The following is a 17,138-nucleotide window of genomic DNA, read 5'->3' as shown; positions in this document are numbered from 1 at the left end:
TAAAAAGAGAGAAAGAGAGAGAGAGAGAGAAACTGGGCACAGCATGGCAAGAGGCAGCTGGGTGCAGGGCGAAGTTGGCGGTGTGTTCAGTCCTGCAGCGCCACCTGCTGGCCCCATTTTCTTCTCTCACTTAAGCCAACACCGCAAACTCAAAGAAATGTCATTTTGCCCTTCTCAGCAAGCTTACAGTAAAACTATTAGCTCCCTCTGGACTCTGGGAAGCTCTAAAAATTTCCAGATTTCTCTTTTTCCAGTGAAACTTGCATGTCAATGCTTTCTGGGAAAAACTGACAATGGGTTCAGTAAAGCACAGCTTTTTTTCTACCCACTTTGCTGCTCAATAACCTTCCATGGCTCCACATTACCAAAGAACCAAATTCGTGGTCCTTAAGCACCTGGTGGTTCTCCAGGATCTGACTCCAGACCATGTGAGGATCTTCCCACGACCCTGGACACCGGGACTTCCTGAGCAAGTCTCCATCTTTCTCATCTCAGAGCCCCAGGCGCCCACTGTGTTTTCGCCCCGATGCCTCCTTCCAAGTCTCCTCTCATTAAAATTCCCCTTAAATGGCCAGATGGGTGATAAGCAAGACGTGCTATAGACACACTGTAGAATATTCGGTCTTAGAAGGAAGGAAATGCTGACACCTGCTACAATATGGATGAACCTTCAGGACATTATGCGAAGTGACACAAGCCAGTCACAAAAGACAAATGCTGTATGATTCCCCTCACAGGAAGTGCTGGACGCAGTCACATTCGTGGAAACAGAAAGTGGAATGGTGGTTTCCACGGGCTGGGGGAGGGGGCTACGAGGAGCGAGTGATGATCGGGTACCGAGCTTCAGTTCTGCAAGATGGAGGTCTGCGGGTGGGTGTAGCTAATGCCACCAAACTGTGCACTTAAATATGGTTAAGACAGTAGATCTTATGCTAGCTGTAGTTCACCACAACTTGAAAATACAGAATAAAGCCGCCTTGTTCCCTGCAAATCTGGAATTTGACCCAGAGCAAGATGAAGTTTGAGAAACCTAGGACCTTTTCTTTCAGTCCAGAGGTTGAATTTCATCCAAAAGAAGACCCACATTGAATCTTCTGGAGGTTAATCACCAAACCCTGCGGCAGCCAAGCCTCCCATGTGGGGCCTCACCGACACTGGGCCTGGCACTTTACGTGCACCATCTGTCTTAATGCTTTAAACCATCTGTGAAGGGCACCTGGGTGGCCCAGCTGGTTAAGCGGTTAAGCATCTGTCTTTAACTCAGGTCATAATCTCAGGGTCCTGGGATCGAGTCCTGCATCAGGCTCCTTGCTTAGGGGTGAGTCTGCTTCTCCCTCGCCTTCTGCCCCTCCCCCCTGCTCGTTCTCTCTCACTCACTCTCAAATAAATAAATAAAATCTTAAAAACAACAACAACAACACAACATCTGTGAAGTAGCCATTATTAGCCTCGCTGGACCTGTGCAGAAGCTAGGGCTCAGAGAGATGGGTAACCCGCTTGCGGTCTCCGGGTGGGTCACAGGCAGATCCTGGATGCCAGTGCTGTGAGGGCAGTGCTGCTTTACAAACCCGAGGACTTCTCGAATGACAGTAGCCCTCACTGAGTGCTTCACTATGTACCAAACACTTCCTTGAATTTTGCCCATTTCATCTCGAATAAAAACAGACATTTGAGTTCCTTCCCCCAAGAGCTTTCTGCAAGCGGCAGATGTATGGACCAGAACTTCTGTTTCATTCCGTGAAAATTTACTGCAACTACATATTAAGAGATATGGGAGAGACTATAAGATCCATTATCTTCCTTCTTTTTAGCAAAATTTTTATTTTTTGGGGGGCAAGATGATATCCATCCCGGGGAGGAAAGAACTATAATTCTCAGACTCTCCCTCAACTAGATGTGGCCATGTGACTAAATCCTGGTCAAATTAAATGGAATGCTAGTGCGGGACTTCTGGGAAAGAAAAAGCTGGCTTGTCTGAAAGGAGGAGTCCCACTCAGCCCTTCTTCCTTCCTGGTGCCTGGATGTGGTCATGATGGCTGGAGCACCAGCTGCCAAATAGGGCCATGAGGTAACCTTGAGAATGGAAGCCACGGGCTTGGTAGATGGAGCACAAGATGGAAGGAGTTCAGATCTTGATGAGCACGGAACTGCTACCTCAGGGCAGCTTGGTGGCCCTGGGCTTTAGGTCCTTCTCTGTGACATGAGGGCAATTTGACTAGATGAGACCTGCAGAATCTATGTCCTAGTTTGGGCTGGAACGGACTGACTTTTCCTCTCTTAATTGAAGGGTTTTGCACCCACTTACTCAGAGTAGAGTAAGTTGTGGTCTCTCACATGTTTTGATAAAACGGTCATCCTCCAGGGTTGATCCCCAAGTCACTTGTCAGTTGGCCCTAATACTGAAACTTCATACAGAATATGACTTATTCCTTCCAAAATGCACAGGTACAACAAGCAAAGGGGTTAATTGCTGGTAGAACAATATCCTTTTAGCATAAAAGGAGAACTTCCCGTAACTTCCCGCTCTCGTAAACTGATGATTTCTCTAAGTAGCCTGGGGTCTGGGTTCTGTCAGTAGGGAATTCTCAGCTCAGGAACTCCCAGGAAGCCAAACCTGGAGCTGGGGGGCTGGGAGTGGGAGGTACTCTTGCAGAGTGGCCCTCACTGGAGGCCCCGAGCAAGCAAGTTGCTCCCTCCCTCGGGGCGGGTGAAGCAGGTTTCACTGTCTGCATCACCAGCTGTCTCTTCACAGGAGCGCACTTTGGGGAAAGGAAGAGAGAACGAGGGAAAGCAGGTCTCCCGTGAAACACCTGCGCCTCGGGGAAGGCCACAGAGCCAAGTGGGGGGGGGGGGGGCTGTCCGCGATGCCGAGCCACATGGTGGTCCCCGGGTGTCTCAGGCACCAGAGCTCACACCCTGGGTGAGCTGAGGCTGGCCCGGAGCCTCTGGATAAGGTTTGCAAACAAAACCACAGGCGTGAAGCACGTCCTGTGTGCCGGTCACGGTGGGGGCGTTTGTGCCGTACAGGAAGACACTGGATCCTCACACCAAGCTTAGAGGAGAGGATTCTGGCCCCCAACTGACCGAGGAGAAAACAGGCCCGGAAAGGTCACACAGGGAAAATGTGGCCAAACTGGGGGTTCTCTGGCTCTCAGGAGTCCATCTACCAGAGAGCAAGAACAAACATACCGCCCCGCACCCAGCTTCTCTCTGTTGCTGATTCCTTTCCTTCTGCTTGTCGCGGCCCATGGCCTTCACCCAGTCACACACGTCAGCCACCACGGAAGCATGGGATGTGGGCTCAAACCAAACAAATGGCCAAGGGACAGATGAAGAGAATCCCGCAACAGTCAATGTCACCCTGACATCAGCCTAAAGCTCATATGACAGGAAACAGCTGGCCAGGTGTGGCTGGGAGCTCTTTCATTCTCTCTCCCTCTGAGTTTCTAGCAGTTTAAAAGCCATGCTTTTCAGTGCTTCCACCCACTCAGGACTGTACTCGCCTTTGTTTCAGCCACGACTGACCCTGACCCTGGCCTTGCCCGAGAGCCTCTGACCGCACGCGTGCACGCAGGGTAGATTACCTTTCTCCTCAGACTCTAGAATTTCCTGCAAAACCAGGAATGAAGTGGATTGCTTCGGGGGCTCATTTAACTCCTGTTTCTCTTGAAGCATCTTGTAAACTTCAGATTCTTTGTCAATGACGAGTCCGCTTGGAGGCTGAGAATGGTCTAAGCTGTAAAGAATGTTTGGAAATTCATGAGGACATGTCAGAAGTTAGAAAAAAAAAAATTCACCAGGCACCCCCTTCCAAGTGAAGACACCCCTGAATCAGAGTGTGGCTGGAAATGATGCCACTGGACAGAGCCCACTCTGAACGCAGCCACAGCCGTCCTGCCAGGACGATGAGCTGTCTGCTGTCCGCACTGGCTACTGCTTCAGAGCAGTGAGAGGCTATCTTCCCACAGACTTTCAGTAACGGGATTACTTTTTGGCATAATCCCATGGGATGGGAATGCTGTGCTGCTTTCTTAATTACATAAACAACATTACGTCAAACGAAAATTTAGAAGAGAAATGTCAACCACAACCTGACCACTAAAAGCTTGGCTGGGCCCCCTCAGTATGGGCCGCACGCACGCTTCTCACAGAGCAGAAAGCGTTCTTTCTTCCTGACCATATCAGACCGTTTCAGAGTGCTATCAGCGAGTGTGTCTCCGTGAACTCGCAGCACTTGGGGCCAAGGGCTCGGGGCTCCTCACCTACAACTCAGACGGTCTCTGCCTGGCCCAGCTCACAGGGCCGGTGGCGAGGCTGAAAACCGCAAGGGCCCTGGACACGGGAACGTGCGGTCGGAGGCAAGGGAGGGGCTGAGGACTGAGCTCGGTCCCCCAGGACAGGACAGGCCAAGCTGGGGCCCGTTCCCCCCAGGGCCCGTTTTCTAGGCTTTTCCAGGCCAGGAGCCTCTGCTGCCTGGTCTGGGAAGGGGTAAGAGGAGGAGACTCCAGTAAGCTCTGTTTGCAAAGTCTGTCCTGAGTCTCCTTCTCAGCACCCCCACCCCCACCGTGTGTCCAGTCCGCCACCGCTGACCCGCACAATGGACCACCTTGGTCACCTGTCCCCGTGCTGTCATTCTCAGCCCCGGGACAGTCTTATTCCCAAACGGAGGCCGCAGTGACCTATTAAACACGAGAATCACACTGTGTCGTGACGTGGCCCCAAGTGTTCTCATCTGACTTAGAACCAAATATTTACACTTCTAATAACAAAATACTAGTTCAATCAATTTCATCTTCTTTGGAGTAAATACTCATGACAAAAAGTAGAAAAGCCCTGAAGAATGCAGCTCTGCTTCCCTCTCTAAACAGATGGCCTGCCAGCCCCTGATTGCTCAGCTCTCGTCACACCAGCCTCTGTTCTGTTTCCAGAACGTGGCAGCCTCAGAGCCTCTGCGCTTACTGCTCCTGGTGCCCGGAGGGCTCCAGATCGCCCCACGGGGGCCGCACTCCCCTCCCATCTCCACTCAGATGTCCCTGCTAAACTCCCCCTGCCCCCGTTGTGTCTCACCTTCATCCCACGGACTCTATGTCCATCTGTCTCTGTCCTCACTGTCCCTCACCCCCTAGACAGTGAGCCCCAGGAGGACAGGGTCTTGGTCTGTCTTATTCACTAGCACATTCCCAACCCCAGATCAGTGCCTGGCACTGGGCCCAGGCTCAGCAGGTATGAGGGGGGTGAAGGGAAATTGCCAAACAGATCAATGTGCAACACCCTCTCCCTACTTGTACGGTGTCACAGGGGACCCTAGAGGGCAGCAGGACCTCCCAGGGGTGTGCCAGGGAAATAGCAGCCCAGCGTCCTAGGCCCAGATCCCCCAGCTTCTCAGCCTCAGCTGCTTTTTCAGAAGCTGCCACACCCTAGGGAAGAGGGACAGTATGCCTGATGGGGCCAAAGAGCAGACGTCAGATGGCGGTGCGACGTACCCATGCAGATGGACAGGATTCTGCGCAAGCGCGGCGTCATCTGTGGGTAACAGAGCTCTAGGCTCCCCAGCCCTCCGGGCCGCCTCCCAGATCTAAGGAGGCAGGCAGTGGCCGCCAGCAGTCTTTCTCAGCAAGTCCAACCACTTTGTCTGTAGGGCTGAAGCCATTTTTACAAGTGCAGGTGAAGAATGCCAATGACATTGACTCAATCACTGCCCGCCCACCCACCCATGTGTCATTCGTTCCCATTCCCTTTTGAAAAGAAAACAGGTATGTGGGTAATCATAGGGGTAATTCTCCCCAGGTTACCTACCTCTCCCTCTCCTTCTCTTTCTCTTTATATATTTTTTAAAGATTTTATCCATTTGGAGAGAGAGAGCGCATGAGCACGCAAGCAATGGAAGCGGCAGAGGGAGGAGAGAGAGAATCCCAAGCAGGCTCCATGTCCAGCACAGGGGCCCCACATGGGGCTTGGATCTCACAACCCTGAGATCACGACCCAGCCGAAATCAAGAGTTGGACACTCAACCCACTCAGCCACCCATGTGCCCCTCTTTCTCTTTCCCAGTCAGCCTCCCGGGGCACTTGGGGTACTCAGGTCCCCGGCTGGAAGCAGAGTCAGCTGCGTCGATGAAAGTTCAAAGAGCGAAAATGCCTTGCTGCTGCCAGGGAAAGTCAGAATAGAAGCAGAAAGACTCATCAGCAGGTCACTGTGCTGCTGCGGTGGGGGGAAGGGAAGCCCGCCACCAGCCCTGTCCACTGCGGCCGGCTGGTCCCTGCCTTTGTCTGTCTCCCTCCCACCCTCAGGGGCCTGTGGGAGCCTCCCATCCCCCACGCACATGATGGGCCACCTTGAGGAGTGGTCCTCACCAAGGGCCATAGTCTTCCTCTTGGCCCACCTGTTCAGTTGTCTGAGTTGTATGCCTGACTCTCTCCGTGAGTCTTGCGTTCTGAGCTTGCCCTATATAAATATATTACATTATTTTGATAAATCCTTTTTCCTATTACACTTAGAACTATTTTAAAATCAAGAACAGACCATGGAATGTTCTTGGGAGAATTCTTCCCCTTCTTTGGTGTATGTTGTTATGTCTGGAAGCCACCAAGGGAACACTAAAAATGACAAAGCTCAAACCACAAGGTCATCACATATTCTTCCAACACATAGTCTTGTAAAGCTTTTCTGTGATTAAAAAAAAGGAAAACAGGGGCGCCTGGGTAGCGCAGTCGTTAAAGCGTCTGCCTTCGGCTCAGGGCGTGATCCCGGCGTTCCGGGATCGAGTCCCACATCGGGCTCCTCGGCTGGGAGCCTGCTTCTTCCTCTCTCACTCGCCTGCTGTGTTCCCTCTCTCGCTGGCTGTCTCTCTGTCACATAAATAAATAAAATCTTTAAAAAAAAAAAAAAAAAAAAAAAAGGAAAACAATCAACTATTTTCAAATAATGATTATACTGTTCTACCACTTGACAATTTATAAAACATATTTAATATCCACTGCTTATTTCAAGGATTGATACATCTAATTCAAAAACAGTATTATCAACAAAACAAAGAATAAAAAAGATAAACCAAAAACTCTTAACTGTAGAGAGAACAAACTGATGGTTACCAGAAGGGAGATGGGTGGAGGGGTGAGAAGATGGGAGAAACAGGTGATGGGAATGAAGAGGACCCTTCACCTATACTGTAATTTAAGAAAAAAAAAATCAATATCTTCTTTAAAAAAAAAACAGAACAAAAACAAAAATAATATCCTGAATATGTTACAAAGGTAATTCTAGGACAAAAACATGCATAAGAAATGGAGCAAAAAAAAAAAAAAAGCATTCTCATTTTTCATATATAGTAACAACAATGGAAGAAAGAATTCTATAGTGATAAGGTTTCAAAAATACAATGGACATAGCTGAGTCACCAGAGAAAGAAGTAGGAGGGGGCAGTGAAAGTTATACCATGTTCTTCTGAACCCAGTCTTTCCCATTTAATAACAAAATACAAGCTTTTAATCATACTCAACTCCTTCAAAAAACAAAAAACTCAACTCCTTTGGGCTAACCAGACATTACACTGTTCCTAGTTCCTGTTTCTCCCCAAGTCACACTTGGTGCTGAGTGTTTAATGTTTTGTTAACATGTTACTTAAATGCTTCATATTTTCTCCCACTCTTTTAGGCCCGGACCCCAGGGCATGTCCCCCAGTGAGAGCCAGGTGTTCGAGGATGCCAGTGGTCCTTGGAATGAGAAGAAATTTCCAGTTGCAGAGGAAGATTCTGGAGGACGAGCCTGCTGACCCTGTGTGACCCCTGGGCCTGCTCCAGCCAAAGGAGCAGCTGGGGGGAAGGTCAGAGGGTCCAAAAGGACGGAAAACAGCAGACCCCTGGATCTGGGACATGGCTCAACACAGCAGCCCTGGGATGAAAGTCCATACCATCGAAATAATGAGGTGGCCAGAGTGGGGACATAAGGGGAGCTTTAAATTTTTTTAAACTTGAGCCAGCACCTGTGCAGCAACTTGATGATCCCTACATAACACCCACCTGCACAAGCAGGCCGCGAGAAAACATTCCCACTGCAGATACAACCTTCACGGCACACGTTCTCGCATAGTGAGTCACCTCTGCCTCCTCCCTAAAACTGTGTGTGAGACAGAGTCTGGGACAGCAAGGGGCATTACTTGAATTATAAGAAGCATCCTGGCAGGGGGAAGATACTCTCTTCATAAAAATCTTTCTCCCAGGGGCTCCTGGGTGGCTCTGTTGGTTAAGCGTCTGCCTTCGGCTCAGGTCATGATCCCAGGGTCCTGGGATCGAGCTTCCTGTCGGGTTCCCTGCTCATCAGGGAGTCTGCTTCTCCCTCTGCCCCTCCGCCGGCTCATACCCTCTCTCTCTCTCAAATAAATAAATAAAATTAAAAAAAAAAAAAACTTTCTCCCAGAAGGCGAAGTAGACATACTTTTCCCTATTGCACCCACTAAGTACAACTAAAATCCCTGGACATCACATAGCCAAGAATATGACACTGGGAAGGAAGCAGAAGCCACACCAGATGGGGGACTTGGGACCGAGGAAGAACACCCTGGTGAGTTCCCTGAGTTTTCTTTTTGCCTCACAGATCTCCCAGACAAGGAGCTGAAGAGGCAGCAACCCAGAAAGGGCAGTGAGTACAGACAAGAGCCCCGAGGACCTGCTCTCTCTCACCAAATGACCAAGAAAGGGGCGGCCAGCCTGACATGACACTGGGAAGCAGGAACATTTTTCCTCCAGCCAAGTGCCAGAAGTGGCCAGTGGGAAGTCCAGCCTTCTGCCCTCACCAGGCTGTGATGAGGCACCACAAGGACCCTCCCGGGTGGCATCAGAGAAGGCCCAGTCGGGAGCCCGAGTTTCATCCCTATGCAGCTGGGATGAAAAAGCCCGGTGGGAAGCGAGGACCCTGACCACCGCTCAGCAGTAACAAGGCCACCACACCTCCAGCGGTGGCACTGGAGGCCATGTGGGTAGCCAGACCTCTCGCTCCCGTCCAGCAGGGAGGAGCAACCCTGGGTAACCTCAAGTGTCTCACAGGCAGAGCGGGGAAGCTGGACTCTACTCCTGCCTGGGTGAAGACCACTCCTCAAGGTGGCCCATCACACGCCTGGGGGGTGGGAGGCTCCCACAGGCCCCTGAGGGTGGGAGGGAGACAGACAAAGGCAGGGACCAGCCGGCCGCAGTGGACAGGGCTGGTGGCGGGCTTCCCTTCCCCCCACCGCAGCAGCACAGTGACCTGCTGATGAGTCTTTCTGCTTCCATTCTGACCTTCCCTGGCAGCAGCAAGGCATTTTCGCTCTTTGAACTTTCATCGACGCAGCTGACTCTGCTTCCAGCCGGGGACCTGAGTACCCCAAGTGCCCCGGGAGGCTGACCGGGAAAGACAGAGAAAGAGAAGGAGAGGGAGAGGTAACCTGGGGAGAATTACCCCTATGATTACCCACATACCTGTTTTCTTTTCAAAAGGGAATGGGAACGAATGACACATGGGTGGGTGGGCGGGCAGTGAGTGAGTCAATGTCATTGGCATTCTTCACCTGCACTTGTAAAAATGGCTTCAGCCCTACAGACAAAGTGGTTGGACTTGCTGAGAAAGACTGCTGGCGGCCACTGCCTGCCTCCTTAGATCTGGGAGGCGGCCCGGCAGGCTGGGGAGCCTAGAGCTCTGTTACCCACAGATGACGCTGCGCTTGCACAGAATCCTGTCCATCTGCATGGGTACATCGCACCGCCATCTGACGTCTGCTCTTTGGCCCCATCAGGCGTACTGTCCCTCTTCCCTAGGGGGTGGCAGCTTCTGAAAAAGCAGCTGAGGCTGAGAAGCTGGGGGATCTGAAACTGGATATCCAAAAAAGGACTAGCGAATATGCTGATGGCAAATAAAAGCTCATGAAAAGATGTTTGACATCTCTACCCACGAGGGAAGTGCAAATGAAAACCACAATAAGATATTACTCACCCCTATGAGAATGGCTAAAATAAAAAACAGTGACAGCACCCAATGCTAGAGAGGATAAGGAAAAACCTGATTATTCAGACCTTGTGGGTAGGAACGTAAAACGGTACACTTTGCAAAACAGCTGAGCAGTTTTATAAAATTAAACATGTAACTAACTACCTGGGCATTTATCCCAAAGAGATAAAAATTTATGGTTGCACAAAAACCTGTTCATAAATGTTTATAGCAGCTTTATTTATAAGAGCTGAAAACCAGGCACAACCCAGACGTCCTTCGATGGGTGAATGGTTGAACAAACTGTGGTACATCCATACCATGGAATAAAGACAAATCAGGACAGAACAACCAGACAGAAGATCAATAAGGAAAATTAAGAATTTGGTTTTTTTTTTTTAGAAAGATCAACAAATTGATAAACTCTTAGCTAGACTAAGAAAAAGAGGGAAGACTCAAATAACAAAAAACAAATGAAAGAAGAGACAGTAACAGTGGATCTGACAGAAATAAAAAGGATCAAAAGAGATTATTATGAACAATATGTACAAACCTGGAAGAAACGGATAAATTCCTAGAAACATATAACCTACCAAAATGAAATCATGAAAGGAAAAAATCTGAACAGACCTATAATAAATAACAAGATTGACTCAGTAACCAAAAGTCTCCCAACAACGAAAAACCCAGGACCAGGCTTCACTGGAGAATTCTACCGAACAATTAAAGAACTGACACCAGGGCACCTGGGTGGCTCAGCTGGTTGGGCGTCTGACTCTTGACTTTGGCTCAGGTCATGATCTCACGGTTGTGGGACTGAGGCCCGTGTAGGGCTCCACGCTCAGCAGGGAGTCTGTTTGGGATTCTCTCTCTCTCTCTCCTCCCTCTCCCTCTGCCCCTCCCCTCCCACGCTCATGCTCTCTCTCTCAAATAAATAAATAAATATTAAAAAAAGAAGAGGAATTGAAACCAATCCTTCTCAAAGTCTTCCAAATAACTGAAGAGGAGGGAACACTTCCAAACTCATTCTATGAGGCCAGCATTACCCTGATACCAAAAGCAGACAAAGGTACCACAGGAAAATAAAACTACAGACCAATATCTCTAATAGTATTGATGCAAAAATCCTCAGCAAACAGAATTCAACAGCACATTAAAATGATTATACACCATGACTAAGTGGGATTTATTCCTAGAATGCAAAGATGACTCAACATACCAAAATCAATCAGTGCGATACACTTCATTACCAGAATGGAAGATAAAAACCACAAGATCATCTCAGTTGATCAAGAAAATAGATTTGACAAAATTCCACACACTCTCGTGATAAAAACACTAAACAAATCAGGAACAGAAGGAAATTACTTCAACATAATAAAGGTCATGCATGACAAGCCCACAGCTAACATACTTAATGGTGAAAAACTGAAAGTTTTTCCCCTAAGCTCAGGAAAAAGACAAGGATGCCCACTCTCACCACTTCTGTTCGATATAGTACTGAAGTTCTAGCCTAAGAAATTAGGCAGGAAAAGGAATAAAAATCATCCAAATTGGAAAGGAAGAAGTAATATTATCTCTGTTTACAGATGGCATGATCTCATACATAGAAAATCCTAAAGATCCACAAACAAAAAAATTGTTAGAATAAAGGAGTTCAGCAAAGCTGCAGGATAGAAAATCAGCACACGAAAATCAATTGTGTTTCTATACACTAACAATGAACAATTCACAAAGAAAATTAGGAAAACAATCCCATTTAAAATAGCATCAAATGAATAAAATCTGTGAGAATAAACTTAACCAAGGAGATGAAAAACTTGTACACTGAAAACTACAAAACGCCGATAAAAGAAATTAAAGAGGACACAAATAAATGGAAAGACACCCATGTTTATAGACTGGAAGAATTAATAATGTTAAAATGTTTACATTACTGAAAGCAATCTACAGATTCAGTGTAATCCCCATCAAAAACTCAGTGGTGTTGTTTGCAGCAATAGGAAAAAGCATCCTAAAATTCATAGGAAATCTCAAAAGGACCTCAAATAGCCAAAGCAATCTTGAGAAAGCAAAGCAAAACTAGTGGCATCACACTTCCTGATGTCAAAACATATTACGAAGCTACAGTAATCATAACAGTGTGGGACCTGCATACAGACAGACATATAGACCGTGGAAGAAAATACAGAGCCTGGTGGGGGGGCGAACCTGGGAAATATGGTCAAAATGATCTTTGATAAGGATGCCAAGAACACGCAATGCAGAAAGGATAGTCTCTTCAAAAAATGGTGTTGATAAAACTGGGTATCACTATATAAAAGAATGAAAATGGACCTTTATCTCACCATATACAAAAATCAACTAAAAAATGGATTAAAGACCTAATATAAGACCTGAAACCATAAAAATCCTATAAGAAAACATAGGGGTAAAGCTTTGGGATATCAGTCTTGGAAATGATTTCTTGAACATGATACCAAAAGCACAGGCGACAAAATCAAAATTAGACAAATGGGAGTACATCACACTAAAAAGCTTCTACATAGCAAAAGAAACAACAGGGTGAAGAGGCAATCTATGGGATAGGAGAAAATATTTGCTAACCATATTTTTGATAAGGGGTTAATGTCCAGAGTATATAAAGAATTCCTACAACTCTATGACAACAACAACAACAACAACAACAAAAACCCCAGATAACCTGATTTTAAAAATGGGCAAAGGGGGACACCTGGGTGGCACAGCGGTTAAGCGTCTGCCTTCGGCTCAGGGCGTGATCCCGGCGTTCTGGGATCGAGCCCCACATCAGGCTCCTCCACTATGAGCCTGCTTCTTCCTCTCCCACTCCCCCTGCTTGTGTTCCCTCTCTCGCTGGCTGTCTCTATCTCTGTCAAATAAATAAATAAAATCTTTAAAAACAAAATGGGCAAAGGACTTGAACAAACATTTCTCCATAAAGATACGTACTGGCCAGCAACCATATGAAAGGATATAGAATAGCTGCTACAAAAATAACTAAAAAATCCCCAAACCAAACCCAAAAACCCAAAGAACTACAAATGTCGGTAAGAATGGAGAAACTGGAACCCCGTGCACTGTTGATGGGAATGTAAAACAGCACAGCAGTATAGAAAAACGCTATGAAGTTTCCTCAAAAAAATAAAATAAAATAAAATTACTCATATGATCCAACAATCCCATTTTTGTGTGTATCTAGCCAAAAGAATTAAAATCAGGATCTCAAAAAGATACTGCATACTCCTGCTCATTGCAACATTAGTCACAATCTCTGAGGGTGGGAGCAGCCTGTCCACTGGGGATGAATGGATAAAGAAAATGTGGTACATACAGACGATGGAGTATTCCTGAGCCTTAAAAAAATCTTGTCACATGCTGCAACATGGATGAACCTTGACGACATTATGCTAAGTGAAATAAACCAGTCACAATAGGACAAACACCACAGGATTCTACTTAGGTGAGGTTATCTCAAGTAGTCACTCCTACGAACAGAGTGGGAGTGGTGCCTGGGGGGCTCAGTCAGTCAAGCATCAGACCCTTGATTTCAGCTCAGGTCGTGATCTCAGGGTTGTATGATCGAGCCCATGACAGGCTCTCCCTGGGTGTGGAGCCTGCTTAGGATTCTCTCTCCCTCTCCCTCTGCCCAGAGGGGTAGGGGAAAGGGAGGCTGTTCGGTGGATACAGAATTTCAGTTTCACAAGACAAAAAGTTCTAGAGATCTGTTGCACAATGATGTGCATATAGTTACCAGTCCTATACACTTAAAAATGGTTAAGATGGTATATTTTAAGTATTTTTTACCACAATGAAAAAAAAATTCTTAGAACAGGAATAAAGGGAACTATTGGTACATAAAACCACCTGAATAAATCAAATAAATTTCCAATGAGTTATACTGAGTAAAAAAAGCCAATTCCAAAAAGTCACCTCTTGTATGATTCCATTAATAGAACATTCTTGAAATAACAAAAGTATAGAAATGGATAGCAAATTAGCGGCTGCCAGGGGTTAAGGAAGGTGAGGGGGTGGGAGGAGTAGGTGTGGCTATCAAAGGACAACACGAGGGACCTTGCGGTGACGGAAATCTTCTCTGTCTTGGCCATACTGATGTCAACATTCTTCTTTTGATATTGTGCTGTAGTTTTCAAGCTGGTACCACTGAGGGGAACTGGATAAAGGGCATAGGGGCCTCTCTCTATTATTTTCTATGACCACATGTGAATCTACAATTACTTTAAAACAGAAAGTTTAATGAAGCCTAAGAAATCTTTTCCCCACATGAGGGAGGGTTAAGCGCTAACTGGAAACAATGCAGAGATTTTAGTACTCGGTGCCCATGTCAGCAGGGATGAAGGATGCAGGCTGACTCGGAAAAACTCTTCAAGTCTGAGGTGCCTCAACTTGGCTGCCCCATCGTTCACCACAACATGCAGTACTGAGAAATGCTAGATAATCCTTTTTGGAAAAGGAGCCTAGCCAGAAGGCTCCCAGAGTTTTAGTCTTCAAAGGCCTAGATGTTGGACCTGTCATAAGAAACCAGAGCAGTCGTTATGGGCACCGGGGGAAGAGGGAGGAACGCCCAGACCCCAGAGCCAGTTTTCTGGGGGCTGCAGGCAAGTTTAGCTAGGGGGTAAACGGCCACCGTCATGAGAGAGATTTTCTTCTGCTCCAGCTCTGAAGGAGTCAGGGTTAATATAATCCCTCTGGTATCACTGAATAGTGAACAATGCGTCCCTTTATTTCCAGTGCGCCTGCTTAGAAATATGCCGCATCAGTACACGGGGAGAGGGAGGGCACTGCCTGAGAACACAAGCTGGGGGAGCCGGTGTCTTCAGACTACTGTGCTGGTTAAGGGAGCCCAGCCGCTCATTCCACGAAGAGGCCAGCACTCCCTCAGGAAGGTGACGGCCTGTACCGGCCGGCGGGACTCGAGCTACAGTGCTGGAAAGAAAGTCTACCGGAAGTCATAGCAACATCTTCTCCAGAGCACTTAGCCACACACTTCTGCCCTTCTGGAGCCCCCAGGACTCAGAAGCGATGGGTACGGGGCCTCACAGGCAGGGAAATCAGTGACAACCGGCGCTCACAGAGCACCTGTGCGGGGTGCTTTCTGCACACCTCCGTGCATTCTCTAAATAACCTGCTGGGGGGACAGAAAACATTCCGTGCGCCTTAGAGGCGGGGAAGCTGAGTCTCACAGAAGTTACATGGGCTGCCCTAGGTAAGAGGCCTGCCTGGAATTCATGGGCCCTCCACCTACGAGGCCTGTACCTTCGCGAGCGTATAAAGCGGCATCCCATCTACAAAGAAATCCAGGCCCTGAATTACCAGAAAATGACCAGAGCCCTTCGAGTCAGTTGAAAGAGGTCAGAGGGCAGGTGAACAGAGCAACATTTCCTCCACCCACGTGGTATACAGCAGGTACTCAATAAACGACTGTTAAGCTGAATGGCCCCAAAGGCTGTCCCACTCAGCTGTGTGTGTGCTGGGAGGCAGGCGGCAGATGGTGCCCGCTTGCCTGCCATCCCAGTTTAATCTGGAAACAGCAATGCTGTCTATATTCTTGTCACATGGGGACGCGGCCCCGGGACGCCCAACGAGACAGGGAGCCACACACACACTGGGCTGCTTTGAAGTGCATGGGACAAAGAAACGCAACAGTGAGCCCCAGGGAATCGGTGATGACCTCAGACGCCAAGTATGAAATGAGCCAATTCTGGAACCTCAGTGAATGTTACAGACTAAACAGCGGGGGTGAGTGAGCGCTTGGGACTTCTGCTGACTGAGCAAGCAAGCTACCCGGTGACTGCCGGCCGCGCAGGACAGTTTCTCCCTGCTGAGAACACAGTGGCCTCTCGAAAGCAGGCTAGTAAGCAGAGCCCCACGATGGGCAGCATGGCCCTTGCGGGCACTGCCTCTGCCATGGGCTGCGGTATTCCCACTGTTTTCTGGATTTATCTTCAGAGTCTGGGGTGAGGCAGAAGCTCGGCCCCCTGTGCTGAGAAAATCTGAAAGGAGAGCCTTGATATCAAGAAAGACTCAGAGCCTGCTGCAGCCAGAAGGTCTGCGACAGGAGGGGACAGGGGCGGCAGGAAAGGCCTGCAAGTGTCCAGACACTTGCAGACTTAATTGTTTCAGACTGGACGGGGGGAGCAGGTGGGGAGCGTGAGGGAAGAAAGAAGATATTAACGAAGGAATAACCGCCAAAGCCAGACTAAAAACACTCCCCAGGCACATATTTCTCCCAATGCATAGCAGTTCTTTCAATTAAGGATGTGTCATTTCCTGGGTTATTAAATCCAGATCATGGAACATTCCACTCCGGGACAGTAAAAGAGGGTCACGTCCTCAGCCTCTCTCCCTGCACCAAAGCAGCAAAGAACAGGAATCATGGCCCTTGGAGTTTCGGCCACTTGGCTCCCCACGGGGCTGGATAAGAGAAAGCTTCCCTTCGGGGAAAGCCCAGGGGACCCAGAACGACATTCTTTCTCAGGTACCCCCAAATGCCCCCGCAGTCACCTGGAAGGGCATCGTCATCCCAAGCCACTAAGGCCCTGCAGGAACTGGAATTTGGGGCAAGAAGCAGTGTTAGTAGCCACCTTGCCTTGGTTGCTACAAGCAATGTCAGTAACCTGGAACATTTGTAAAGCCAAAGTCATGCAGCAAACAGTCCCTCCTTCTAGACTCTAAGAAACTTAAAGGAAATCGCAGAGCCTTTCAGTGCTGGGCACAGGGACCTGCATGCAGAGGGTGCCCAATTACGTCTATCTCCCTTTTCCAGGGAGAGGGCGACTATCTGCATAGTCTGGTGAGGGAGTCCTTGGGAAGGATCCCCACGACAGCCCCTTCCACACATTTAAGTCGCCTGGAACCTCCCGTGCCTTAACCTCTCCTACCCTGCGTCTGAAGCAATGGGTTTGCAATTTACTCACCCTAAGAGCTGGGCAGATTCTCGTTAAAGGTGAATTGGGGAGAAACTGAACAGCAAACGGGCTTCAGTGGGAACAAGAACTGAGGATTCCAAGTGGGAAAGATGCTCACAGATCAGAGAAGGTTTGGACCACATGCTACTTTCCAACCAATTCAACTGTCACCAACATTTAAAAATCAGGTTTCAGATTTTAAAAAAGGCTTTTCGGCTTCCGTTTCGGTGAAAT

The 17,138-nt window shown here is 48.2% G+C and overlaps 1 protein-coding gene and 1 long non-coding RNA gene across 3 annotated transcripts in view; one reads left to right on the top strand and one right to left on the bottom strand.

Annotated features, from left to right (window-relative positions):
* LOC123783993 (uncharacterized) overlaps window positions 1-8,404 on the top strand; it is an 86,386-nt gene extending 77,982 nt beyond the window's left edge. Inside the window, exon 2 of the long non-coding RNA XR_015724768.1 lies at window positions 7,654-8,404. This is a non-coding gene — a long non-coding RNA (uncharacterized LOC123783993). The remainder of the gene's footprint in view (window positions 1-7,653) is intronic.
* PDLIM1 (PDZ and LIM domain 1) overlaps window positions 1-17,138 on the bottom strand; it is a 44,766-nt gene that overhangs the window by 4,041 nt on the left and 23,587 nt on the right. For both annotated transcript variants that reach the window (XM_045785069.2, XM_087862883.1), the window contains exon 5: window positions 3,585-3,736. In XM_045785069.2, coding sequence (XP_045641025.2) covers window positions 3,585-3,736 — 152 coding nt within the window. The remainder of the gene's footprint in view (window positions 1-3,584; window positions 3,737-17,138) is intronic.

The sequence above is a fragment of the Ursus americanus genome, chromosome 6 (assembly GCF_024610735.1).
Source record: "Ursus americanus isolate L20-20 chromosome 6, mUrsAme1.1.p, whole genome shotgun sequence".
NCBI lineage: Eukaryota > Metazoa > Chordata > Mammalia > Carnivora > Ursidae > Ursus > Ursus americanus.
Note: the sequence above shows the minus strand (reverse complement) of the source record. Positions and strands in the feature narration are given on the sequence as shown.